The sequence below is a fragment of the Sinocyclocheilus rhinocerous genome, unplaced genomic scaffold (genome assembly GCF_001515625.1).
Source record: "Sinocyclocheilus rhinocerous isolate Xijiao unplaced genomic scaffold, SAMN03320098_v1.1 scaffold599, whole genome shotgun sequence".
NCBI lineage: Eukaryota > Metazoa > Chordata > Actinopteri > Cypriniformes > Cyprinidae > Sinocyclocheilus > Sinocyclocheilus rhinocerous.
In genome coordinates this window covers 671,046-697,076 of record NW_015652138.1, presented here as the reverse complement: position 1 = coordinate 697,076, position 26,031 = coordinate 671,046, and the positions used below count along the sequence as shown (strand labels likewise).

Below are 26,031 nucleotides of genomic sequence, written 5' to 3'. Positions count from 1 at the left end.
AACGATTTCTATTTCAGATAAATGCTGTCCTTCTGAACTTTCTATTCATCAAAGAAACCTGAACAAATTCCACTCAACTGTTTTCAACATTGATAATAATCAGAAATGTTTCTTGAGCAGCAAATCAGCATATTAGAATGATTTCTGAAGATCATGTGACACTGAAGACTGGAGTAATACAGCTGCGCATCACAGAAATATATTACAGTTTAATACATATTCACATAGAAAACAGTTATTTTAAATAGTACAAATATTTCACAATATTACAGCTTTTGCTGTACTTTGGATCAAATCAATGCAGGCTTGGTGAGCAGAAGAGACTTCTTTAAAAACAAATCTTACTGTTAAAAAACTTTTGACTGGTAGTGTAGCCTATATATATATATATATATAGACTTTGGTCAAATGATGAGGCAGAAATATATTGTTAGTAACATTTTAGGAGAATTTCATGGGGAAGAAACACAATAACAGCTTCTGTGGGGCGTGAAGGAAAAGTAATGTAACTAATTACTGTTGCCAGAAAGTAACAAGTAAAGTAATAACATTACTTCTGAAAGGAGTAACTAGTAACTAGTGCCAGCGCCACCTATTGGTCAAAAGTGATAAGCCATTACATCACATTGTAATTGTATTTATGGGTAATTTTCAACCATTCTTTGTAAAATGATCAACAAATAAGTCTTTAATTACCAAATTGTTATTATGCACCTTTATACAGTACTGTGATAGCAGGGCCTGAGGTGGGTCAGAGCAGGCATAACTCAGTCTGGCTTTTATGTGGCATTGTGTTTTTACACAGGATTCTGAACTCAGACGCGTTAGTTTGAGAAAAGCTGTAGTTCCTGATAACCAATGCACTCACTAATATTAGCATACTGAACTGTACCGTGTAGTGCTAGCAGAATTATTTCAGCATGTGCAGTTTGTTTAGCCTGCATATATTAAATAAAGTCTGTGTAGTTATGTTATAGACTACTCAAAGGGATTATAATAAAGTACAGCATTGAGAAGCTTCGTGATTACATTTTGTAATACTGTGTTACCGAGGACAAGCTCAGAGCCCACTGATCATCATGCATTACATAAACAGTGAGTTTAATAACTTTAACCTAAAATCTTGATGATGTGTCATCTAATCAAAGACAGTATGCACGCCACAAGAACTCTTTAACATTTATTTTACTGCTAAATCCATCCACCGTTTGTCCGAATGATGAAATGTACATTATTAACAATGACAGCAATAGCTGAGGATACCTATATAAACAATACATCTTCTTAAAAGACAATAACAGCAAAGAAACCCGATTCATAAACTAAAGATATAGGATATATTCTGTAGTTTTGCATGCACATCTGTTAGGCTGATTTTCCTGCATGGCTGTACGCAACAGTGGAAATGTTTACAATCTTCAATGAAACTATGTGAAGGGATGCTTGTATGAGCTGAAATTTGAATTGCAAAAATGCAAAAAAAAGGGGAAAATTAAAAAAATATATTGCTAAAAAATGCTTGACACTCAAGTCAGGTCTTGGGCTTTCGGTTCTGGTCGAGTCCAGTCTGATGTGCATGAAAACACTGCCTGAATAATGTAACATGCTTTAAACATTTCATTTATAGTGGATCAGTTATCTTCGTCACTCCCAAAGCCTTCTTCCTCATCCATTTCCACTCCTTGAAACAATCTAGAGCAGAAAATAAACGAATAAACAGTCAGCAAGTGTGCAGGTCATTTCATCAACCTTTAATCATCTCAAATCTATTATACATGACTTTAAGACCAGAGTCCTCATGTACTGTAGATCTCATCCTGAAGGTTTTTCATCCTAAAAGTCAGATTTGTAAAACAGTATGTACGCCAGAACCTGAGTCAAGACCAAACCAGATTCATCTGAATGATCCACATTTACTGCCTGAGAAATGTCTTTTATTTAATCAATAAATACAAATCAAAAATATCTTAATTTGTGTTCTGAAGATGAACGAAGGTCTTACGGGTTTGGAACGACAAGAGGGCGAGTAATTAATGACAGAACTTTCATTTTTGGGTGAACTATCCCTTTAAGACTGATCTTAAGACTAAGCGCTTACTATAGCAACAGTAAATTAATTAAAAGCAACTAACCATAAACTTAACCATTACCTTAGAGTAAGTAAATGTTCATAATTAATATTACTCAGCATGTATGTGTAATTAAACTGTAACAAAACTGTAACTTACTTATTGTAATGCATTATATAGAAATAAGCCCGCTGCAAAAATAAATAAGATGCAGACCCAGGATGTGTGAAATGATAATTTTTATTATTATGAATTTTTTTGTTATTATTATTTTTAACCCTCCTGTGATGTCTGGGTCAAATTGACCCCAAAGCAACTTAGACATCTCTAAAAAAAATATGATAACTATATTTTTAAACCTTGAATCTTTCTGACTTTTGCTAAATGTAGTAGACGAAATCATAAACGTGCACATCTTGTGTTACAAAGTTTTTTTAAATGCCTGTGCACATTTTGAGCCAATTGGTGATGTCATCAAAAAAAAGATTAAACATTATATGCAAAATAATTTTCTGTTGTGTTTAATACTTAATATTTTACTATTTCATACAATAATGTGTTTACAAACACTGTACACACAATTTTACAAGCATCTGTCAAAAATTATTGTTGTTGGGTTTCCATATTATATGGGGACTTTCCATAGACATAATAATTTTTATACTGTACTAACTGTATTTTCATTCCCCTAACACAAAACTTTCTGCATTTTTACATTTCCAAAAAACATAAACAAACAAACAAATACAAGTTGTTTTCCTCATGGGGACCAACTAAATGTCCCCAGATTTATTTAAAATATCGGGTAAGTAAATAAAAATAAATTATTTTGTCAATTTGAGTAATTTATTGATATATTTTAATATTTTAAAATTGGTTGAAATTTGCACATAACAGGAGGGTTAAAGATGTGTGGGGTAAAATAAAACAAAACATTGCTTTATCTTATAATAATTCATAAACTAACCCTGGAACATAAATTAAAAAATGTTCAGAAAATAAGCTGCTATAGCTACTTACATACCCTGAAATTTACCAAAAAAGTTATATGTTTATTATCTGTTTTATCAGAGTTTATCCGTTTACTCATTTAGAGGGTGTTGGAAAAGCATGCATTTCAATGGATTTAGAAGCCTGCTGAGTTTCCCAAGTGTTGCGCAGTTCTTAGTTATGGAAGAGCATCGTTTCTGCATGAGTATTAACGCTCTCTTTCATGTCCTGTTGTGCTTAAATGGTAACACAAGGTTATTTTAACAACATGCAAGTTCCACATTAATCCAGACAGTTATGTCTTAAGTGAATGCAAACAGTTGGGAGAAATAAATGCATGCGTGTAAGGCTCTGAAACACATATAAGAGCGTGTTGAAGACGGTACTCACTGGTTATAGCAGGGCGAGCTGGGGTTGTTGAAGTGGCTGTAGGGGTTCACTCTGCTGAGAGCTCCCAGACAGATCCAGCAGAAATACTTCTGACAGGACGAACAGGTCATCTTGTTACAGCCGTGCACCTTCTACAGAAACGGGAAAAAGAGCACTTTCAATCCATGCACAGAGTCATTCAGGCATGTTTTTCTGAGAATCTACCGAAAGGGCGCACCTTTGCACAACACACGAGATCTCAGTTTGCAGAGGGTTCCCACAATTGTTCTCCAATTAAATGATTTTTATAGAGCTTTCTGGGGCAGTTTTTAATTCGAATGCCAGGTACAAATTGAATCAATAGGTGTATATGATCATATTTACTGCTACTATATCAGTGACTAGTACTTTTCCACTTATAGGTCTTAATTACTGGACCAAAAACATTCCTAATATACAATTTTGATATTCATCGTTGTGCAAAAGTTATGACTGTGTGAAATTAAACATCCTGACCTAAAATTGGATGAGGTGCTCTATCTCAGCAACACCATGATCCATCAAAACAAAACTTGGTACACTTCATTAGCACATGCTTAATTTGGGAATAGCACCCCCTACAGGTCAAAATATCTGAAAAATTGCTATTTTTGCTCAAAACCTTTGAAATGTTTTTCAAAAAATTGTGATGTTTGTGTCTATGGATTCCTTGGGTCACGCCGACGATACCATTTTTGCCAGGATTGGACGAACTGCTATTTGTATTCAATTAGGATATTTTTAAACGCTTTAACTTACTGGCACAAAATTTTGTAGAGATCACTGTCAGCATGATCCTGAAGCTGCCTGTAAAGTTTAAAGACAGCACCACCAGGTGTTCAGAAGATATAAAGCTTAAATAAAAAAAACTTTCTTTGTTGATACAATCCTTGGTTTAGTTGTGCAGTGGGTTGCATTGAAACACCCTAAGCCCTAGATCACTTGGAATGGAGTTGATTTATTATTTACCAGTAATGCATTACTTTAAAAAGTAACTTTCTACACTGCCTGTAGACATATAGAATGGTGCATACAACCAGAAGTTGATAAGGAAGATATCCCTTCTGGTTAAACTTCTGGTTTTATGCACCATTCTATATGTCTACAGGCAGTGTAGAAAGTTACTTTTTAAAGTAATGCATTACAATATTTCATTACTCTATAAAAAAGTAACTAAATGCGTTTTTATGGAAAGTAATGCATTACGTTACTTTTGTGTTACTTTTTGTCACCTGGGCTGGACTTATTTTGTTTTTTTTAATAACAAAAAAACGCAAAGTTATATTTTTGGCAACTGTAAAGGTCCTTTCACACCAAAAGTGAAATTAATAATCCTCAGGCTGAAAGAACTGCCTCTTCCTCTGCACATCACACACAATTTCTCTTAACACGGGGACAGGAGATCTTTCATTGAATAAATGGGAAAACAAAGTAACTTGTGTTACTTATTTGAAAAACTAACTCCGATATTTCATTGTAGATGTAAAAGTAATGCGCTACTTTACTAGTTACTTGAAAAAAGTATGTTGATACAATCCTTGGTTTAGTTGTGCAGTGGGTTGCATTGAAACACCCTAAGCCCTAGATCACTTGGAATGGAGTTGATTTATTATTTACCAGTAATGCATTACTTTAAAAAGTAACTTTCTACACTGCCTGTAGACATATAGAATGGTGCATAAAACCAGAAGTTTAACCAGAAGGGATATCTTCCTTATCAACTTCTGGTTGTATGCACCATTCTATATGTCTACAGGCAGTGTAGAAAGTTACTTTTTAAAGTAATGCATTACAATATTTCATTACTCTATAAAAAAGTAACTAAATGCGTTTTTATGGAAAGTAATGCATTACGTTACTTTTGTGTTACTTTTTGTCACCTGGGCTGGACTTATTTTGTTTTTTTTAATAACAAAAAAACGCAAAGTTATATTTTTGGCAACTGTAAAGGTCCTTTCACACCAAAAGTGAAATTAATAATCCTCAGGCTGAAAGAACTGCCTCTTCCTCTGCACATCACACACAATTTCTCTTAACACGGGGACAGGAGATCTTTCATTGAATAAATGGGAAAACAAAGTAACTTGTGTTACTTATTTGAAAAACTAACTCCGATATTTCATTGTAGATGTAAAAGTAATGCGCTACTTTACTAGTTACTTGAAAAAAGTAATCTGATTACATAACTAGGGTTACTTGTAATGCGTCACCCCCAACACTGCCTATAGGTATGCTTTGGCTGTTGGAAAAAATATAGAAAATTACACAACAGCAAGTGTTATTTTATCTCAAAGTAACTCATATGATATGTGGGGGTAGATTAAGTGCGATCTGCTGTGATGTCACAATCATGTTGCATTGTGGGAAATGGAGCTGCCGATGAATCATACATCGGCGTAGGCTCACTTTCTCGGTCAAAACCTAGTCATTCATGCTCGTAATTTTGGAAATATGTAGTATGCACACTAGGGGTTGACCGATATCTATTTTTCAGGGCCGATACGGATACCGATTATTGCAGTTAAAGTAGACCGATAACCGATATTTTGAATCGATATACATGTCTGGTGTAAAAATGAAAACTAATGTCAAAATTAAGAATAACAAGGGCTCTGACAAAAGCTTTCTCTAAATGCTTTTAAATTATTTTATCGGCAAATCGATTTTGAAAATGACTGATACCGATAACCATAAAAATGCTTAATATCGACGCCGATAATCAGTCGACCCCTAATGCACACATCCTTAGTACTGACCTGTATATTAGTGCCACAGCAAGGGCACTGTTTACAGTTATCCTTCAGCCAGTCTGTGCTAAAAGACTCCTCCACCGCCTTCTGAATGACCCGTCGGCCAAAACGCTTCTCAAGGAACTTCTTCCCCTCTTCACTCACAGACATATACTCATCCCGCAAACTGCGAAGCTCATCTGTTAAAGAAAGGCACAGCTTTTGAACTCTTCAGAGGGAAACAAACTAACCAAGTGTGTGTACTGCACATTTTGTAGCAAGAACGCTGATCACTGAGCATCCAATTTACTACTATCAGACACAGGCTACAATTTAGCTGCAACAGGTGTAACTAGACAAAAAAGTTCATCAAGACGATCTTTAGGTTGGCTTGAGAAAGCCTAGCCTGAAAGTATAAAGCAGTTGTAAAAGCCCGAAGTTTGAAAATTTAGATAGATTAGATAGATGTTGACAACATGTTTCTAGCATGATTAGCAAATTACTAGCATGTCGCTAGCGTGTTTCTAACATGATTAACATGTTGCCAACAAGATTAGATAGATGTTGATAACATGTTTCTAGCATGATTAGCAAGTTACTAGCATGTTTCTAGCATGATTAGCATGCTGCTAGCATTATTAGCAAGTTACTAGAATGTCGCTAGCATGTTTCTAACATGATTAGCATGTTGCTAGCATGATTGGCATTCTACTAGCATGTTTCTAGCATGATTATCATGCCACTAGCATGTTGTTAACATTAATAACAAGTGATTAGCATGTCGCTAGTATGATTAGCAAGTTACTAGCATTTCGCTAACATGTTTCTAACATAATTAGCATGTTACTACCATGTTGCTAGCATGATTAGCATGCTACTAGCATGTTGCTATCATGATTAGCAAGTTACTAGCATGTTGCTAGCATGTTTCTAGCATGATTAGCATGTCGCTAGCATGTTTCTAGCATGATTAACATGTTGATAGCATGCTACTAGCATGTTGCAAGCATGATTAACAAGTTACTAGCATGTTGCTAGCCTGTTTCTAGCATGCTACTAACATGTTCCTAGCATGATTAACAAGTTACTAGCATGTCGCTAGCATGTTTCTAGCATGATTAACATGTTGCTAGCATGCTACTAGCATTTTGCAAGCATGATTAGCAAGTTACTAGCCTGTTTCTAGCATGATTAGCATGTCGCTAGGATAGATAGATAGATAGATAGATAGATAAGAGTTTGAATGAGTTTAAATGGATTTGAAATCGTACATAGAAGGGAAGCTTGATTGAGTCTAAAGGCTTCAGTTTGTTTACATTTGAATTTTGACAGTTGGAATAGTCTTGGCTCATCTGAACATTCCGTCAATGTAAGTCTATGGGATTTTTATGATTTTTAATCTACATTTTTATGAAAACCATAAGTCGGATCAGTTAGAAAAGATATAGCACACTAATCAGTGTGAAGAGCTGGGCTGAGTTTGGTGGTTCTAGCTTGAAAGCTCTAGGAGTAGTAGCGTTTAGAAATTTAGTCTAAGAATAATAATAATAAAAAGCTTAAGTAGCAGATCAGTAGGTTGGCTTTCTCAAGCCAACCTAAATATCCTCTTACCAGCAGTCGCTATGCAGTGAGAGAGGCCATGATAGCTCCGCTTACAGAGGGTACAGAAGGCATATCTGCAGGCGGGACAGATGCCCATAGTGGAGTCAGGCTCGACCATCACAGCCATACAGCAGCTCATGCGGGGACAATACACCACATCCGCCATCAGGTCCAGACTCGACTGCAGCAGAAGACGATCATAGCGCGCAAACTCATCTTCGCCCACGAGAAGTTTCACCTATTATATGAGCATACTGATGTCAGTCTTAAAACTATATTCAGAATGCAGCCGAAGAGTTTTAGAGTCATAACAGGGCTCAAGGATATTTGCTCAAGGTTAAGATATTTACAATAAAAATATTGCTTTGTTGTTCTTCACTAACAATTCTAATAAATAATATTAAGGCATCAAAATTGTAGTTACCAGTAGGGGTGTGCGAAATGTAACGTCTACGATAATATCGTAATTGTTGTTTTAACGATATACAAGCTGACACGATCAAGGATGTCACTCACTTGCAAAAACAAATTTAAAAAACGTCTCGAGAGTCCAAAAGCGTCGACTGTGCCTATTAGAATAGAATACAGTTAGAATGCCCAGCTAAATATATCTCTATATGGGCTTTTGTTTTTTATATTTATATTTATAAGATATGATACAGTTTCACACAAGCAAGAGTGCCAGTCATTTTCCTGAATATCAGCACATGAGCATGATCGCGAATGTGATATTAGCTTTGTTCAACAAACATGAAGTTAATATTGAGCGAGCACATTATTGTGTTTTTCTGTTTCGCCAATGAAAATAGTTCCAAACAAAGCTGGTGCAGAACATTTGTGCGTCTCAGAGCAACACTGCAATGTTTCGTTCCTGAATGAATCGGTTTTTGAACGAATCATTTGAGTAAATGATTCAATAATCCATTCATGAACACAGCAACTTGCTTCTTTTCTAAATGAATCAGCCGTTTTGAATGAATCATTTGAATGAATGATTCAATGAATAACTCATTAAGACAGGGCCATAATTATAAAAAAAATGTGTTTTCATTTTTGGTCAATATCGCACACCCCTAGTTACCAGTGAAATTTCTCAATTCTCCATTCCAATTACAGTATCACAGGAAAAACTACTAGTCTAACTAATTTAAAGTTTAAACATTATTAAAGACAATTAATCAGTCAGCAATAAAATAATAACAAATTACAAGAAATAGCACAAATAAATACAACAAAGATACACATGAAATAAACAGTGCTTTTTCAGGGAGGTCTAACAAGAAATCCTACAGAAATTGAATAATCAAATATAAAATAATACTGTACAGTCTTCACTGCATAGATTAAATACAGAGTAATGCTTTTAAAGCTACAGAAGTGATTCAGTCAAGAGCAGTGAGTGATTTTCGTTTTTTGATTAACATTAATGACACAGACAGCAGCATGTATATTACACTGCTCACTTTAAAACCTAATGCGTAGATGTAATACATTGACGCGCATCAGATTTTCTCCCAAAGGCTTGTGGATGCTCGTCAAGGTGGGCATTTTGACAATTTTGTGTGTATTTTTCTGTTCACTCAGTACTGAGTTCTATTCTCGTGTGTCTTCTATAAATCGACACTGGCAACTTAAAAATGAGCGAATGATAAACCGTCATCTGTCATTTCAAGTGGGCCCGAGTCTCATCGTCAAGCCCTACATAACCTATCCATACTCACACTATAGCACAATCACACAAAAACAGACAGAAGATACCTGTGAAGGAGTGGCCATGGACATGCACTTTGGCTCAGGGCAGTTAAGGCACTGGACTTTTCCGTCTCTTATCTGGATCTGAAAGTATTCCTTCATGCAGGCCTTGCAGTACACATGCTGACACTCTTTGAAGAGCAGAGAGTCGGATCCGAGCTTCTCAGAGTAACAGATGCCGCAGCAGAACACCTTCCCATCAAACACCTTCTGCTTCTGAGCTTCATCAAAATCCAGCAGCTGAGTCAGTATATCTGTGCGAGCGTCAACTTCTTGCACGGCTCTTGGGTCCAAATCTTTACTTTTTTCTCCGGAAAGGTCTACTGCTTGTTTTGGGCCAGATTCACACTGAGGCTGACTCTCAATGCTCTGGATTTCCAGCGGTGACTGGATTCCCAGGAAGTCCAGAGTCTCTTCCTTTAGGAACTGCATCCAGGTAAAAAGAACCACGTTGCCTTGGTTCTCCTCCCAAAGCTCGTCCAGTCTCCTGCAAAGTGCAGTGATCTGATGGAGTGAGAGCGGAAGGTTATCGCAATGCTACAGCAGCAGAAAAAGATCACCAAATACACTTGAACAGGGTTCCCAAATATCCTCCCAGACTTCCACTAGCTGAACAAACCGATTACCCCAAACTAGCAGCATTCACCAGTCAAAGCTGCTATGACCCTCTGGTTACCATCCACTTTTGGGATAGTTGGGAAAATAACTTTTCCTTTGGTGATCCAATGAAGAAAGTCATGCAGGTTTGCAATGACAATAATGGTGGGAAAATTAAGACACGTTTATTTTTTGGTAAACTACTCTTCTAAAAAACTGCTGCCTTTATCCGTGTTTACACTAAATTAGATGTTGTTGGCTGTTTAAATAAAAGGAAAGTTAAATTAATGTGAGTATGGCTGATTGGCTTGTTAGTTAACACAGGAGAAATTTAAGCCATGATGACATATAGTCTTTGCATTTTTAAGTCTGCATCAAATTGTAATGTAGTAAAAAGTATTATTTTTTCCGCATGAATGCAATTGTACATAAGTACAAGTATTCAGTTTTAACTAGGGGTCGGAATCTCTTGGTACCTCATGATTTGATTTAAAAAAATGCTTGTGAATCCCTCGTTATGCTAAATATCAGATTAAATCTTTTTGTCAACGTGTTCTCTTTAAATTAGGAGAGGTTTTGTATTTATTTTTGAAACGGACTGATCGTAGGCCTCACTGATCTGATGATTTAGTTCATCTCATGTGTGTGTTGTAGCTCGAGTACGCATGCATCCACTCATGCACAGGTCCTTTATGTCTGCAAGCACACGTAGGGCTGTCGCGGTGAAGGAATTTCCCTTGCGGTAATTTTGAGTGGCTCAATAGCGCGATATGCCTTTTATCACCATATATATATGTATATATAATCTTTGTGTGTGTTACGATGTAACAAGGACATTATTCAGAAACAAATGAAACTGAAACTGAATAGGCCATAGATACAGGAAGTGAAATAAACAGAAGAGAATGTCAAAATAACAGAACATAAACCTGACATTTTTCACATTTCCAGGTTTCTCAGCAGCAGAAGTCGTCACAGTTGGGTAAACTTCTATAGCAGTGAATGGGAGACTACCACAAACATTTTTTTTGCATTCCCAAATAGCTCAAAATAAAAACTCCATGATAGTGTTTTCATGACTTTTAAAAAAGGGGGGGAATAGAGACTGATAACGACAGTCAGAGAGATTGACGTCAAATTTTTTTTTTATCGAGGATTTACGATGCTGATGACCGTTGAAACGAGTCACCACAGTCTTATGAAAAGGGGCCATTAATTGTTAGCCTACATGTATAACAGTTAGTTCTGATCCTCGAATCGACTGGACAAGAGACTTTCTGCAGATATTTCACCTGTGCGTTCTAGACGGGCTGTCAATCAGTGCAGTTACATTGTTACGCCACAAGGGACTGTCTTTGATTGAGTCTTTAAACCGTTCATTCTGTTTTTCGATCTCCCCCATTCACTTTCATTGGATGTCATTTTTGATCAATGAGGCCTACGATGAATCCCTTTAAAAAATAAACACAAAACCTGTCCTAATTGAAAGAAAACAAGTTGACAAAAAGATTGAATCCAGTATTTGGTGATAATATTGCATAACTCTTCTGTTCTCGTAAGCTGGCCATGTTTGACCCGAGAACACCACAAGCGTGACTTTGTGTCATTTTGTACCATTTTTTTTCATATTTTGTCTAATATTGACAAAATTATGCACAAATAATGTTTTTTCACTCGAAAACAGGTGCATAAGCTCAGATCAATGAGGTCTATGATCAATCAGCTCTAAAAAGAAACACAAAACCTGTCCTAATTGAAAGAAAACAAGTTGATAAAAAGATTGAATCCAATATTTGGTGATAATATAACAAGTAATTTATGAGCTCTTTTTTGTAGGCCGGACATTTTTACATCACAAGTGTAACAAGGTGGGAAAAATCCCCAAAAAGTAAAAAAATTATCCAAAAAATCTGGAGAAAAATTGGAGAGAAAAAAAAAATTGGGATCAAAATGACCCAAACGCCACCAGAGGGTTAAGTATAGTAGTGAAGTGACGTAATGTCTAAATGAAACAGTTTATCCAACAAGAATAAAAGTTTAGGGAGAGACTTTTGTCTCAGGTTGTTGTTGACAGTCAGTAAAAGAGCAAGCACTGAGAAGTGAGCATATCCAGTTTTATTCAATGCTACAAAATCAAAAAGAATGAATTAGATATATAAAAGAGCAAATGACAACAATGAAATGACACCGCTTTCAGGACATCACTAAACAGGACTCACCTGGACTCTCGTGAGCCATTTGGAGCTTACAGTAAAAACCGGAGCCGATGCTGAAGGGTAGTCAGCCGGGAATTCAAAACTCAGAACCAGCGGAGGTAAAAATGATATATTATGCTCTGTGGAATTCTGTCCTGTAATACAAGGACACATTATAGACTCTATGATGTTAGAACAAGGTTTGAGCACCTGCTTATAAAGCCTCACCCTTGACTAGCAGTTTGAAGCTCGGCGGAAGCTCCAGGCACAGATGGATCTCGCCCTCTTTTCCCGACTCGGCTCTGCGAAACTCCTCTTCATCGTAGATGCTCGCTAGAGCAAGCAGTTCATCTTCTTGTGCTTCCTGGTCGACTGACATTTGAACATTCCTGAGATTAAAAAAAAAAAAGAGATTACGGTTTATAAAGTTCTAAATATGGATATTTTTCTTACAAAAATGCATTGGTTCCCTTCAGGAGGCCTGTATTCAACCCCGGAGCCATGTGGGGCACTTTTTATGATGGATGGATGCACTTTATTTGACGTCTTTTGGACTACTGAAAAATAACACCCATTCACTGCCATTATAAAGCTTTGAAGAGCCAGGACGTTTTTAAATATAACACCGATTGGATTTGTCTGGAAGAAGAAAGTCATATACACCTAGGATGGCTTGAGGGTGAGTAAATTATGGGGTAATTTTCATTTTTGGGTGAACTATGCCTTTAACATCTCAATGTATCACCAGGAGCTGCGGGTTTTTATTTTTGTGTTTCTTGTACTCTGTGACTTGCATATTATGAATCACCAAGGACCATGGGTTCATCTTTAGTGTCCTACTGAAGAAAGGAAGTTGCCTACATCTTGGCTGGCCTGAGGGTGAGTAAATTGACAGCAGTGTTTTTTTTGGTGAACTGTCCCTTTAAGTGTGACAGGATGATTGACAAGCCGGTTTATGTTTATGGTGACAGTCAGAATACATAACTATGCGACAGAGAGCGATTTTATTACGTGGAAGTATTGTCCCAAAGCTTGCTTGCTGCACACTCAAAACGAACGTTATATATGTTTTCTTAACGAAATTAATAGTGTATACTTCAAGGGCAGAGTAGGCGAATTGGGAGAATTCCGAGTTTTTGTAAATAGTTCTTCGCTTGGCCATACACGTGTTTGAAACTCATAACTACTATATTTCCGACTCCATTTGAAGGGAAACACATTGGCAAAAACGATGTACTAACCTAAATTAATGTTAACAAACGTGATAAACACTGTCAAACAGCGTCGTTCGTTTCACGTTATTCGCAGTATATTTGCTTTCTCCTTCTGTTCTGGAGAGGTGACAGTCTTGCAAAGATACCAATACCGGAGTAAGTTTAAACAATATTCAACTATTGTATACGAACATACCTAAAACCGCTTCTTATAGCTGCATTTTAATACTCAAGAATACGCTAACATGCTATCATAGCATGGTGAGTAAGGGACCGTCTCAAAAATCCAATCACTACGGTAAAACGTCGGCGCTGTCCAAGGGAGAGTTCACAAAAAAATTAAAATTCTGTCATCATTTAGTCACCCTCATGCCATTCCAACACCATAAGACTTTCGTTCATCCTCGGAACATATATTTTTAATATTACCTTATCCTTTTATTGCATCTATTTGAAGTTCAAGCAACCAAAAATATATTTGAAGTGTACACATCCCATAGTTTATGACCTATATCGCAGCCGGCCACCAGGGGGCGATTGAAATGTTGTGGATTCACTTTTAGGAATTTGTTTTTTTATTTTGGTAATACATGTACTTTACTAGGCTCCAAATTAACCACACAGTCTTTTTACAGGGGAACTTTTGCCAATATAATCCAATATAATAATTCTATATACAGACACAGTATAGGGTGAAAAAACGTTATTTTACCTACATGTTATCTTCATATTTAAAAAGTTGTCGTAGGTTCCCAGCGACCACACTGACTTACTACATGTGATGTATACAGTTTTAATAGAAGCTGTGTGCCAATTCAGAGGTGTTGAATTAAGGATTGGACATGGCTTACGTTTTGTACCGTGCGTGGAATTTTTAGACGATCCCTTAAGCAGAACAGCCGAATATCGAGCGTGACTTTACCGCGCTGTGTCACCCTACGACTGGTTCTTTCCTTTTTTTATCTGAATTGTGACCTATTAAGATATTAACTTATAAAACACGTACCTTTCTCTATTCCCAAAGCAGCTCTACAGTGGACAACTGCGATCTCACAGCAGGCCCGATGGGAGGAGCTTGTGTTTGACAGGCTGCTGCTGCTTCCGGTTGGCAAACCCGCTTTGGGTGCAGATTCTGCCACCTACTGGGACGGAGTGTGGAGCATTGAAGTTGAGGGAATGAGAAACAAAAAACTTATATAATCATTCTTAAATCCTCTTTATTAATCCTGTATCTTTTAGATATTATTCACAGTATACTGAACACTCTTGCCTCTTTATTTAACAGATTTTTCTGCTGAGCATGGCTTTGATCGAGCTTTATGAAAGACACTCATAGTCTAAAATACATTGCAGGAGAGTCTAGTTATCATTATAATGTGTTGTCATTGTACATTTACACAATTATTCTGCCCTTGTTGTGAAAAAAGACTCCTTTTAGTTAAGCGATCGACATGCCCCACTTTATTTATTGATTGATTTTATTCACAAACGAGTGCAACTGGCTCACATTACAGATAAAGACAGAACTTGAAGCACCCCACAAACGACAGCGAAACAGATCTTGTTTCCTTATATTCAGGCTTGGGTTTAGTTTATACTGTCTTTGCATTGCACCCTTTCCCTCTTTTCTAAACAAGAGCGACTCACTTAACTCTCAAATGTCCCTCATTTACTGTTTACAAATCAGTGTGACCCCAAAATTGATTTCGCAGTATATTTGCTTTCTCCTTCTGTTCTGGAGAGGTGACAGTCTTGCAAAGATACCAATACCGGAGTAAGTTTAAACAATATTCAACTATTGTATACGAACATACCTAAAACCGCTTCTTATAGCTGCATTTTAATACTCAAGAATACGCTAACATGCTATCATAGCATGGTGAGTAAGGGACCGTCTCAAAAATCCAATCACTACGGTAAAACGTCGGCGCTGTCCAAGGGAGAGTTCACAAAAAAATTAAAATTCTGTCATCATTTAGTCACCCTCATGCCATTCCAACACCATAAGACTTTCGTTCATCCTCGGAACATATATTTTTAATATTACCTTATCCTTTTATTGCATCTATTTGAAGTTCAAGCAACCAAAAATATATTTGAAGTGTACACATCCCATAGTTTATGACCTATATCGCAGCCGGCCACCAGGGGGCGATTGAAATGTTGTGGATTCACTTTTAGGAATTTGTTTTTTTATTTTGGTAATACATGTACTTTACTAGGCTCCAAATTAACCACACAGTCTTTTTACAGGGGAACTTTTGCCAATATAATCCAATATAATAATTCTATATACAGACACAGTATAGGGTGAAAAAACGTTATTTTACCTACATGTTATCTTCATATTTAAAAAGTTGTCGTAGGTTCCCAGCGACCACACTGACTTACTACATGTGATGTATACAGTTTTAATAGAAGCTGTGTGCCAATTCAGAGGTGTTGAATTAAGGATTGGACATGGCTTACGTTTTGTACCGTGCGTGGAATTTTTAGACGATCCCTTAAGCAGAACAGCCGAATATCGAGCGTGACTTTACCGCGCTGTGTCACCCTACGACTGGTTCTTTCCTTTTTTTATCTGAATTGTGACCTATTAAGATATTAACTTATAAAACACGTACCTTTCTCTATTCCCAAAGCAGCTCTACAGTGGACAACTGCGATCTCACAGCAGGCCCGATGGGAGGAGCTTGTGTTTGACAGGCTGCTGCTGCTTCCGGTTGGCAAACCCGCTTTGGGTGCAGATTCTGCCACCTACTGGGACGGAGTGTGGAGCATTGAAGTTGAGGGAATGAGAAACAAAAAACTTATATAATCATTCTTAAATCCTCTTTATTAATCCTGTATCTTTTAGATATTATTCACAGTATACTGAACACTCTTGCCTCTTTATTTAACAGATTTTTCTGCTGAGCATGGCTTTGATCGAGCTTTATGAAAGACACTCATAGTCTAAAATACATTGCAGGAGAGTCTAGTTATCATTATAATGTGTTGTCATTGTACATTTACACAATTATTCTGCCCTTGTTGTGAAAAAAGACTCCTTTTAGTTAAGCGATCGACATGCCCCACTTTATTTATTGATTGATTTTATTCACAAACGAGTGCAACTGGCTCACATTACAGATAAAGACAGAACTTGAAGCACCCCACAAACGACAGCGAAACAGATCTTGTTTCCTTATATTCAGGCTTGGGTTTAGTTTATACTGTCTTTGCATTGCACCCTTTCCCTCTTTTCTAAACAAGAGCGACTCACTTAACTCTCAAATGTCCCTCATTTACTGTTTACAAATCAGTGTGACCCCAAAATTGATAGAGTAATTGTGAAAAATATATACATTTTTAATCATACAAATAATATATCATTTTTTTTGTTTACTTCTCATCTATACATTAAAGCTGTGTTTTGGGAGATATGAAGTACTTTTGTACCTATTTACCACAAAATTCCTCAACTACACCATTAGCTGGCGTGTGAAATATCACATTTGTATGAAAAAATCACTTAAATGATGATCTAAATTAGATTTAAGTTGTTTCTGGATATTGATCTAGGTGTTAGGTGTAGAATTCTGCCATCTGCTGGTTAGAGAAAAACTTGTAGAAATGACAGTTTTTGAAAGAATAGTGTAATGAACATATATATCCAGCAGAGGCCCATAGAGATCCATTCATTTGTTCTGGAAGTGGTCCACTGCTGCTCCCACAACTTTTCTGAGATATGTGTTGTAAATATACATTGAAATATTATAAAATACATAAAAAAAAGTATTTTTCTCAAAGGTTAGTTTGTTGTTTGAGGTATTTTGAAGTGCCCGCTTTTGCAATAATGCCACATAAATTTGTGACTAAAACTTGATCGCAGGCACATCTTTTTTTTCAATCTAAAAAGTAAAAATCAAAACAATTTTATTTTACTTAAATGTAAATGAAAACAACACCAAAACCCCCCCCCCCAAAAAAAACAAAAACAAAAAACAACTGCAATAAGCAGATATGAATGGTGGGTGTGTGTGAGAGAGAGAGAGAGTGTGTGCGTGTGTGTGTGTGTGTATGCACGTGAGTGAGTATGCTCGTTCCAGATTGTATTTGTGGTCTAGTACTAGGCCTTCACTTCTGTGAGGATATTTTCAGATTTATTGATTTTTTTTTTACAAATGAAAAAAAAATTTAGAGATTTTTTCGCATTTCCCATTCATTTTCAATTGGGGTCATATTGACCCTAAGGACCAATTGAGGGTTAAGTTCCTTTATTGGCATGACCAATACTTTTACATTCGTACTGCCAAAGCCTTCAAGCATTGCCGAGTCGAGGATAACTTGACGAACGAGATGACTGATTCACCGAAGCATGGTGCATTCGTTCAGTAGATCAAACCCACACTTGGATATGATTGGTTCGTGCTTTAACCAATCTGGAGAAGACACGCTTCAAAACATGACCTCAGAATACTGTGAACAAGAAATATGAATCAGTGTATGAAAATGAGACGGTAATGAAGAGGAACACATGCAGTCAAGATTCATTTAGACACAAGGCTATGGCATTGATGGTCTTTTAGTTTATTGTTTTTGAGATTAAAACATAACATCAATACTTATAACCAAGCCACTCTGAAATAATGAACTATGAATCGCTTGGCCCTGTGTGTGGTTATACATTGAGGTATTTGACGAGCACAGGATAGGTGGTGCCAATGTGCTTCTGGTTGTAGTGGTGACAGACGATCTCCGCCTCATAGACGCTGAAGGAGACTTTGACTCGCTCGTTTGGAGACGTGAGGAAACACAGAGTGTACAGAGCAAACTCAAACTCTGGGCTCACACCGATGAAGATGCTTCCTTTGGGCTTGATTCCATTCTTCCAGCTGAACTGCAGAGCCAAAATGTGCTTGTTCTCATCCGGCTGGGAATGAGATTGAACGTAAGGAAATTTAGAAAAAAAAGAAAGAATATGCATTAAAAAATAACACCAAACCTCTTTGGTGCTTGTGTGATGACACGTTAAGTCACGTGACATGCAAGAGCCAGTGAGGTTTGATGTTTCGCTCTGTCTATCATAATGATTGTGCTGCTTCTGAAGATTTGGAGTTGTATAAAAAGCTTTTGGACACCATTGAATATTATTCTATTCTATTGTATGTTCAATTTTGTTCCACAAAAGAAAGAAAATCTTATGACTTTGGAACGACATGGAGGTGAGTATATGATGACAGAATTTTCATGTTTCAGGTGTTCCTTTAACATTAAGTTATAGATGTTATATTAAGTATAAGTATAACATTAAGTAAGTTATATTAAGTTATATATGTACACACACACACACAGACACACACACTCACACTCACACTCTCTCTCTCTCTCACACACACACACACACACACACACACACACACACACACACTCTCTCTCTCTCTCACACACACACACACACACACACACACACACTACTTATTATATTTATATTACATTTATATTTATTATATTTATATTTATTATCAAATTATTAAAATAATAATTATTTTTATTATTGATTTATTTTGTGTGTATTTGTTTCATTTAATTTATTATTATTTTTCTCCTTAATTTCCTTCCACTTTTCAGAATCCTCAATTTTATTTTGTTTTGTGTTTGTTTTGTATTTATGGTGTCGTCTTCCTATATTTTGTCTTATCATGTGCTGCTCTAGAAACAAATAAAAACAAACCCACAAAGAAAAAAGCACTACGATAGCTAAATTAATCGAACGGCTCTATACCTGTGGCGATTTGGCATTCACACTGTATCCTTTGTAGCCAATGTGTCCTAGTTTCTCTTGTAAGTACAACTGAATCCAGTTGTGAAAGCCAATGACAGTGTGATCTCCTCTCGTCTCTCCTACAAAGACATGCTTGAAACCAGATGAGTCCGGTCTTGTGTGGAGAGAGAAACAAACAAAATATAGCTTTTAAGAATGACTTGGATATTTGAATATCTTTACTCAGTATTATTAATGAAGCTGTAAGAAAGGGGTGGAGTTATGTGCCAATGATATCTAATTAATGTCATTTAACATATTTAATATATACATATTTAATTATGTTAACATATTTAATGTCGTTTGGCTATCTGTGCCAGGCTATAAATAAGACAAATGACATATCTTTTCATATTCATGCTACTTTCATAAGAGAGAAGCAGATTTTTTTTTCCAATGGTATAATATGATCTGCATTTCGTCTCATTTTGTAAAGCCAGCCTTGACCAAAAATAACTTTAATAACCAAAGCCTGTCATTTTCTTCTAATCTTAGGAATATATGTGAGACCTTAAGAATTTGTAAATAATTGCACTTGTAATTGGAATAATTCTAACCAAATTATAGCTTTTATAAAAGGACAAGCAACATTAGGGATATGTTCAGAACAGCAAACTATATTGTACTGCATATGATGTACTCATTAATTTATCAGTCTGGCAAAAGTCTAGTTAAGACATTTGTGTAATATAAAATTAAAAATGCAAAATAACCATTCAAAAAGATGAAATATTCAAAAAGCAGGGTTTGTCTGGTTAGCATGGGCCTGCTAATGAGCAATATTCTACTACCAAAACACATCTTTACACACCGTTACCAAAAAAAAAAAAAAAAAAAAAAAAAATTCAGTCTTCTATTTTTTTTTTACATTCCACAGACAAAAACAATTTGGAATGACATGGGTGAGTCAATTATGACAGAATGTTAATTTTGGGATGGACGATCCCTTTCACATATTACGTGACTCTGGCCCCAAATAATCTCCTGTCAGTTGTTCTGAATCCTCTGTACTTACTTACTGGATCCTCTCCTGGCGTACAGCTCAAACCAAATGTGATAGAGCTGCTTCTTGAAGTCTGCGGTGTCCTCTGGAGAGAGATGCTTCCTCACTAGATATCTGTGGGCCATCTAATATTAGGAAATATACAATAGTTGCAAATGACTATTCAGTACACTATCTTACAGAAACCGTAAGGGATAATAGATTCATTTCTCTTTTTAGTTTTACTTCTATGCATAGTACGTGACAAGAAATAAAGTTCTAAAACAGTGTCTGGTATTATGAAAAACACAGCCGAATCATTCCTGATCAGTGATGGATTATTTTCTTGGCTCTTTTATTACCTTCATAGTGAGGGTCTTTATGATCGAATCCAGGAACTTGTGGTTTTCCAGTTCTTCCTCTGGTGTGACAATCTCCGGTTCACCGGTATCACTTTCATAGTTGTCCAGAAGTGAGATAAAAGCTGAAACGACACAATATCATTGTTCTATGCAAGCATTTCAGCTTCATCTCTAAATTAGTCGCCTACCTATATTTGCTGAGTTCATATTATTTCCAATCCTGTCGTATAGGTGCATTGAGCCCTGCAGATTTTAAAATGGTCTAATTCAATTTTCAAAATCTGAAGTTGATCTTTCTGTTTGTCAAGTTTGTTTCACTCGTTAGAGAAGAAATAACCATCAAACAACACGATGAAAGACATTTCTTTTGTTACTGATTCTTAAAGGAACTCTGTGCTCACATCTAAACAAAATTAAGTGACATGCAGAGGAAGGTAAGGTTTACATCAGGTGTGTTTTTGCGCTGCTTTTCTATGTGGATGAATCTGATGGTTTGAGATTGCAATGTGATTGCAATGCTTTCCGAAACTTTTCACGATTTCAGTGGTTCGCCGCTAGGAGGCAATCTAACTTAACCCATGCACCAGTGCCTAAATGGCTTTTAGTAGCTAGTAGGAATAGCTCATTGTCTCTTATTGACATGACTAGCTAAGTCCTCCATAAAACACACAAAACAAGCCCTACAAATTAAAAAACGTGCTGTTTTGACATCGAAATTGGTTCAGTTGATTCAAAGTTTTGAAAAACTGAACCACCTGAGAGTCACTCCTTATTTGCACAAAGTTCAACTAAACTAAACTTCTCTCCAAAAGTCTCAAGCTCTCATTAAAAATTAATTAGATGAGGTCACTTAGTCAACTGAAGTTGCTGTATTTGTGTGGACGGGGCAAGAACATGGTTTTAAAAGGAAAAGTCTTCCGCAGTGTATCTTTAAATGAACAAAATGATACATATTAGCTGATTCCCTTACCCAAGAAAGTCTCCTTTTTGAAATTTTTTTCGTCAACAAATGTGAATAAAGGCAGCCCTGCTCCATCACTGTCATCGGCTTTGCCCTGTGACATAAAGCAAAAATGTAATATTTGTATTATAATAAATCTCTGGGTAAACTTGAATTATTATTATTATATGTAAAAACAGGCTCGTTTTAATTGCTGGTTAGAACGTAAACACCAGAACAGATGCTTAACCAGAATATGCACCTTAATCAGAAAATGTATGTTAATATGATTAATAAGTACAGCTACAGTTAATACATTTTCATTCTTGCAGCCAAGTTGTGATTACATCATATAATTACTCTATCATTAACAGTCCTAGTAAGCATCCAAGTTTACATTTGGCAGCAATGCCCAAAAGTGTCATTGTGAAAGGTTTTTCTGAAGAACAATGCTCATCTCAGTTTGTTCGCACTTTCTCTGACCTTATGACCTTAGGTCAACAAGCATAAAATAGCAATGTCACTTCATTGGTGTAAAATGCAAAGGATGCAACAGAAAACAGGTGTTAACTATTACTCAGAGTTACTTATTTATTATCAGGGAACCTGTAAAGTTCACACAGGGAAAATGTGAGAATTACCTGCAGAGATATGCGATAATCAATCCCAGGTCTCAGCCGATTGATGTCATTGTCCCAGAGCTCCTGAATCATAGCTGAAAGTTCTCGATCGCCTTCAATCATTTTTGTCTTTTTTAATTCCTAAGGATTCACTACAGGTGTTAAAATATACCATTAAACTTGCAATTAACTGCTTTACTCAATATACGTTCACTTGATGTTTCATTAAAGAAAGCTGATTTTGATATGAAAATATCTGGTAATTTGGTAAGTGACCAACTATTTAGAGGAGAAATAAATTAAATATATGAAAATTAGTGCTGTCAAACGATTAACCGTGATTAATCGCATCCAGAATAAAAGTTTTTGTTTACATAATATATGTATGTGTGCTGTGTATATTTATTATGTATATATAAATACACACACATGCATGTATATATTTCAGAAAAATAGGTTATGTTTATATATTAATTATATAAATAGTATAAATAGTTTCAAAATATATACATGCATGTGAGTGTATTTATATATACATAATAAATATACACAGCACACATACATATATTATGTAAACAAAAACTTTTATTTTGGATGCGATTAATCGCGATTAATCGTTTTTCACAGCACTAATGAAAATCAAAGAAAATAAATGAAAACATTAGTTGTAGTTGCATTATTATTTTCAGAGTGCAGTTTTTTTAGAACGATACATTTCTAAACACCATGTTCTGAACTGACGCCTGAAAACTATTCAATATATAAAAAAATACATGTATCCACTGACCTGGTTCCTCTCAGCGAAATGGGTTAGCGGTATATTTTGGATTGTTTTCGTAATAACAGTGAGGGCCACGACAGCTTAGTGCAATGGTGCTGCTGAACATGGACTGGTTGGGTTAGATGCGGTGATCTTCACACATCATGAGAGAGGGCCTATTCTAAAGCGTTAGCCAGTGTCAGCAACTCTAGCCAAAGGGATTAGAGCAGGTTGTGGTGCTTTTGAATGTGCTTCTACCGTGCGGTACAAGTGCTTTGTGTTTGTTTTCGTGAGGTATTGTCTCATTACCTAATGCTGTGTACTTTCTTCTAAAGCCTGAGCCAACCCCCAAAACACTCAGACTGGATTTACTACACAAGGGTACAGTTATAACAGGTTATTATTGGGAGAACAGGGGCCAGCTGCATCAGGAGCTTCCTACAAACTCACAATCTTGTAGAAAAGGTTCTAATTTAAGCAAGAAGATACGAGAGGGAATGTTGTGACTAGGGTCACTGCTCAAAGCAAGGAGTTAGAAACGACACACTCAACGAAAAGCCTGCAACCCTTTTAGTTACCTAATTGTCATTAAGCATTAAGCAAATTCATTTGGGTCATTCTTCAGTACGATTGGAAAACAACAGGCAGAATTTGTAAAATACGTCTTGAGCTATAAATTTGAACTATTTTTTGAATGTTTCTAGCCTGATATAATTAACATCTGTTTTTGTACAGACTGGAAACAGGGGGTTTTGGGTTTATGATTCCTAACCCTACACTGTAAAAAATGAGTGAATTTAACGGTAAAAGACTGTAAAAATGCTACAGTAAAAACCTGTTAAATGGTTAACGGTTAATTCCCCTCCTATATACAGTGAAAAACTGTATTGGACATTACATGTATTAGACATTAATTTTACGGTAGTATACCGTTTTTGGAAGTGAAAAAGACCGTATAATTTACAGTGAATAACCGTAAATTGACATTCCCAGAATTCCCTACGTTACATTTCAAATTTGATGTTTTTTTGTTGAAATAACTATGTTTCTTCTTAGATTTTTCGTATCAGTTTTGTATATTAGGGTTGTGTGGTACACCTAATGTTGTTAAATGAATGTTAATTGCATTATTTCAGTTTCATGTGTGTCACCATGATGGTGTTTAGTGTTTGTGTGAACGACACAGTGCACCTTCTATATATGTTAATATTTAAAAACTGCTGCTTGTGATGGGCTTTGGTTCATCACGTGATTTTCTCATCACCTCCTGCATTTGGTGGTTATCAGTGTATTACAAAGCTACAAAACAGATTTCAGTACTTCAGTAGGTTGGTATATTAAAATTTGATCAGTTAATGAAATTACGGTATTTAACTATAAATTTAAGTTAAAACCGTAAAACCTAAAACGTTCCTACCGTATTTTTTACGGTAAAATTCCGGCAACCACAGCTGCCGTTTTTTACCGTAAATTTTATGGAATTTTTTTTACAGTGTAGCCACTGAACGACTGCTCAGCCACTGTAACACTGGGAAAGTGGAGAGCAGGATCCATATGCAGCGATTTATTAATAATATAAAAAGGTACAAGAAATTAGGTAAGGAACTACAAACAAGAAACAAGGAAACCAAACCTTCGAGTTGGGAGTTCGTTTCGTTTGGATGATGTGAATGCTGTTTTCTGAATTCGGGTGTGCACCCACAAACCGTACCCGAGTCCACCATGGAAGGGTACCGAACTGGACTTTGGGGGTCAAACATGCCCAAGCTGTTGTCACTTACAGTACAGATCGCCTACTGTGAGGAAACACTCTGAACACAGTAACATGTTACTGTCATTTTTTTTCTAGTAGGGCCTAAATGTAAAGAACTCTTTATTAAAACCTCATTACAGTTATTGTTATAAAAATATATTTTCTTTTTAATTGTGCATAAAAATGCATATTTTAGTCTAAATTATTATGCTAATTTATCTGTTGCACTTCATCTGTTTGACAAGCATGCATGCTTGTTTAATGACATTTAAGGTTAACAATGACCCGCTTACAGTTACGTGAAACTGTTGCGAAATGGGAATATGTGCATAATTGTAATAAAAGTTACGTGCTGGGGAAAGCATCTCTTTAATGCATTAAACAGTACAAGCACCTGATGCGGGAAAGCAGCCCAATCACTAAAGAAACCAGTACAGGAATTTAAAAAAAAAATATATTAACATAAAAGTCCAACACAAGACAGAGAACATATGACATTTATCATACAAATGTGCTTTACACTAATGTAAATTATGTTAGTGACAGAGATTCACCTAATCCACAATAAAATCATAAAATGAAAGATCAGCATAACATGTTATTTTATTATGTAGTTCACAAACTAAAAGCTCAAAAAGCTTTTACCCACTAATAATATTTTTTATGTATGTTTATATGTATGCATATTTTATGTTGATCTTTTATGTGGCTATTCACGCCAACGTAAGCCAATATAAGTGTAATAAAATAAAATACAGAGATAGACACAACAACCTTGATATAGTTCAAGATTGTTCACAGGCTGTGCAGTCTCAGGCAATGCTTATCACACCTTTTAAGCCATTTAATAGCAAACATACTTTTTTTTTAAAGAAGATATCAACTCATCAAATCTGACAAATTTTCCTCAACAGGAGAAGTTATTACTGAGCAGCAGTGTTATGGTCACATTTCTGAAAAATATAAAGTTAGTAGCACTACTACTTTCATCCACTTGGTGGAGCACATCTGCTGTGCATCGCCAGAAACACCTTGGTGACTTGTTTGCTTGAGATTGAGAAATGCTGTTGGTTTTAGTTTCCAATGCTGTTGAATGACAGAACATGTCCTGCAGCAATCGATAATAGCTGTCGAGAAGCTGAAGCCGATCAATGTGATAGAATTATGGTCAAACTTGAACAGAATTCATGCTGTCTATCATAAATCATAATTTTCTGTTTGAATGAAATACAAACCACGACCACATTTAATC

At 36.1% G+C, this 26,031-nt stretch overlaps 2 protein-coding genes across 7 annotated transcripts; both read right to left on the bottom strand.

Annotated features, from left to right (window-relative positions):
- Positions 1–1,161: 1,161 nt before the first annotated feature.
- On the bottom strand, positions 1,162–16,306 carry LOC107713601 (E3 ubiquitin-protein ligase RNF14). Of its 6 annotated transcripts, XM_016519163.1 has the most exons (9): positions 14,563–14,688; positions 12,571–12,731; positions 12,367–12,497; positions 9,557–10,054; positions 7,808–8,036; positions 6,224–6,396; positions 3,450–3,580; positions 1,616–1,692; positions 1,162–1,585 (listed from the first exon to the last, which is right to left on the bottom strand). In XM_016519163.1, exons 2-8 carry the CDS (start codon positions 12,719–12,721, stop codon positions 1,632–1,634), a joined length of 1,374 nt encoding a protein of 457 aa, XP_016374649.1. In that variant the 5' UTR covers positions 12,722–12,731; positions 14,563–14,688; the 3' UTR covers positions 1,162–1,585; positions 1,616–1,631. The 6 variants fall into 6 exon arrangements, with proteins under 6 accessions (XP_016374649.1, XP_016374650.1, XP_016374648.1 ...); XM_016519164.1 differs by lacking the exon at positions 14,563–14,688 and adding an exon at positions 16,181–16,306 and having other exon boundaries at positions 1,162–1,692; XM_016519162.1 differs by having other exon boundaries at positions 1,162–1,692; positions 14,563–14,687.
- A 1,913-nt stretch (positions 16,307–18,219) lies between these two features.
- Positions 18,220–22,389, bottom strand: LOC107713583 (poly(U)-specific endoribonuclease-B). The gene is made up of 6 exons (XM_016519137.1): positions 22,288–22,389; positions 21,677–21,761; positions 20,707–20,828; positions 20,378–20,490; positions 19,324–19,477; positions 18,220–18,471 (listed from the first exon to the last, which is right to left on the bottom strand). The coding sequence occupies exons 1-6, from the start codon at positions 22,387–22,389 to the stop codon at positions 18,220–18,222; spliced, it is 828 nt and encodes a 275-aa protein (XP_016374623.1).
- Between the last annotated feature and the right edge of the window lie 3,642 nt (positions 22,390–26,031).

What these genes read in the sequence shown, in the direction of transcription:
- LOC107713601 (XM_016519164.1), bottom strand. Translation starts at nt 12,721, where the DNA reads ATGTCAGTCGACCAGGAAGCACAAGAAGATGAACTGCTTGCTCTAGCG. An exon ending in TCACTGCATAGCGACTGCTG is followed by an intron (nt 6,397 to 7,807) that starts GTAAGAGGATAT and finishes TTTCTTTAACAG; the next exon opens with ATGAGCTTCGCAGTTTGCGG. An exon ending in AGCTCGCCCTGCTATAACCA is followed by an intron (nt 1,693 to 3,449) that starts GTGAGTACCGTC and finishes TTTCTGCTCTAG; the next exon opens with ATTGTTTCAAGGAGTGGAAA.
- LOC107713583 (XM_016519137.1), bottom strand. Translation starts at nt 22,389, where the DNA reads ATGATTGAAGGCGATCGAGAACTTTCAGCTATGATTCAGGAGCTCTGG. An exon ending in ATTATCGCATATCTCTGCAG is followed by an intron (nt 21,762 to 22,287) that starts GTAATTCTCACA and finishes TTTATGTCACAG; the next exon opens with GGCAAAGCCGATGACAGTGA. An exon ending in GCCAGGAGAGGATCCAGTAA is followed by an intron (nt 19,478 to 20,377) that starts GTAAGTACAGAG and finishes TCTCCACACAAG; the next exon opens with ACCGGACTCATCTGGTTTCA.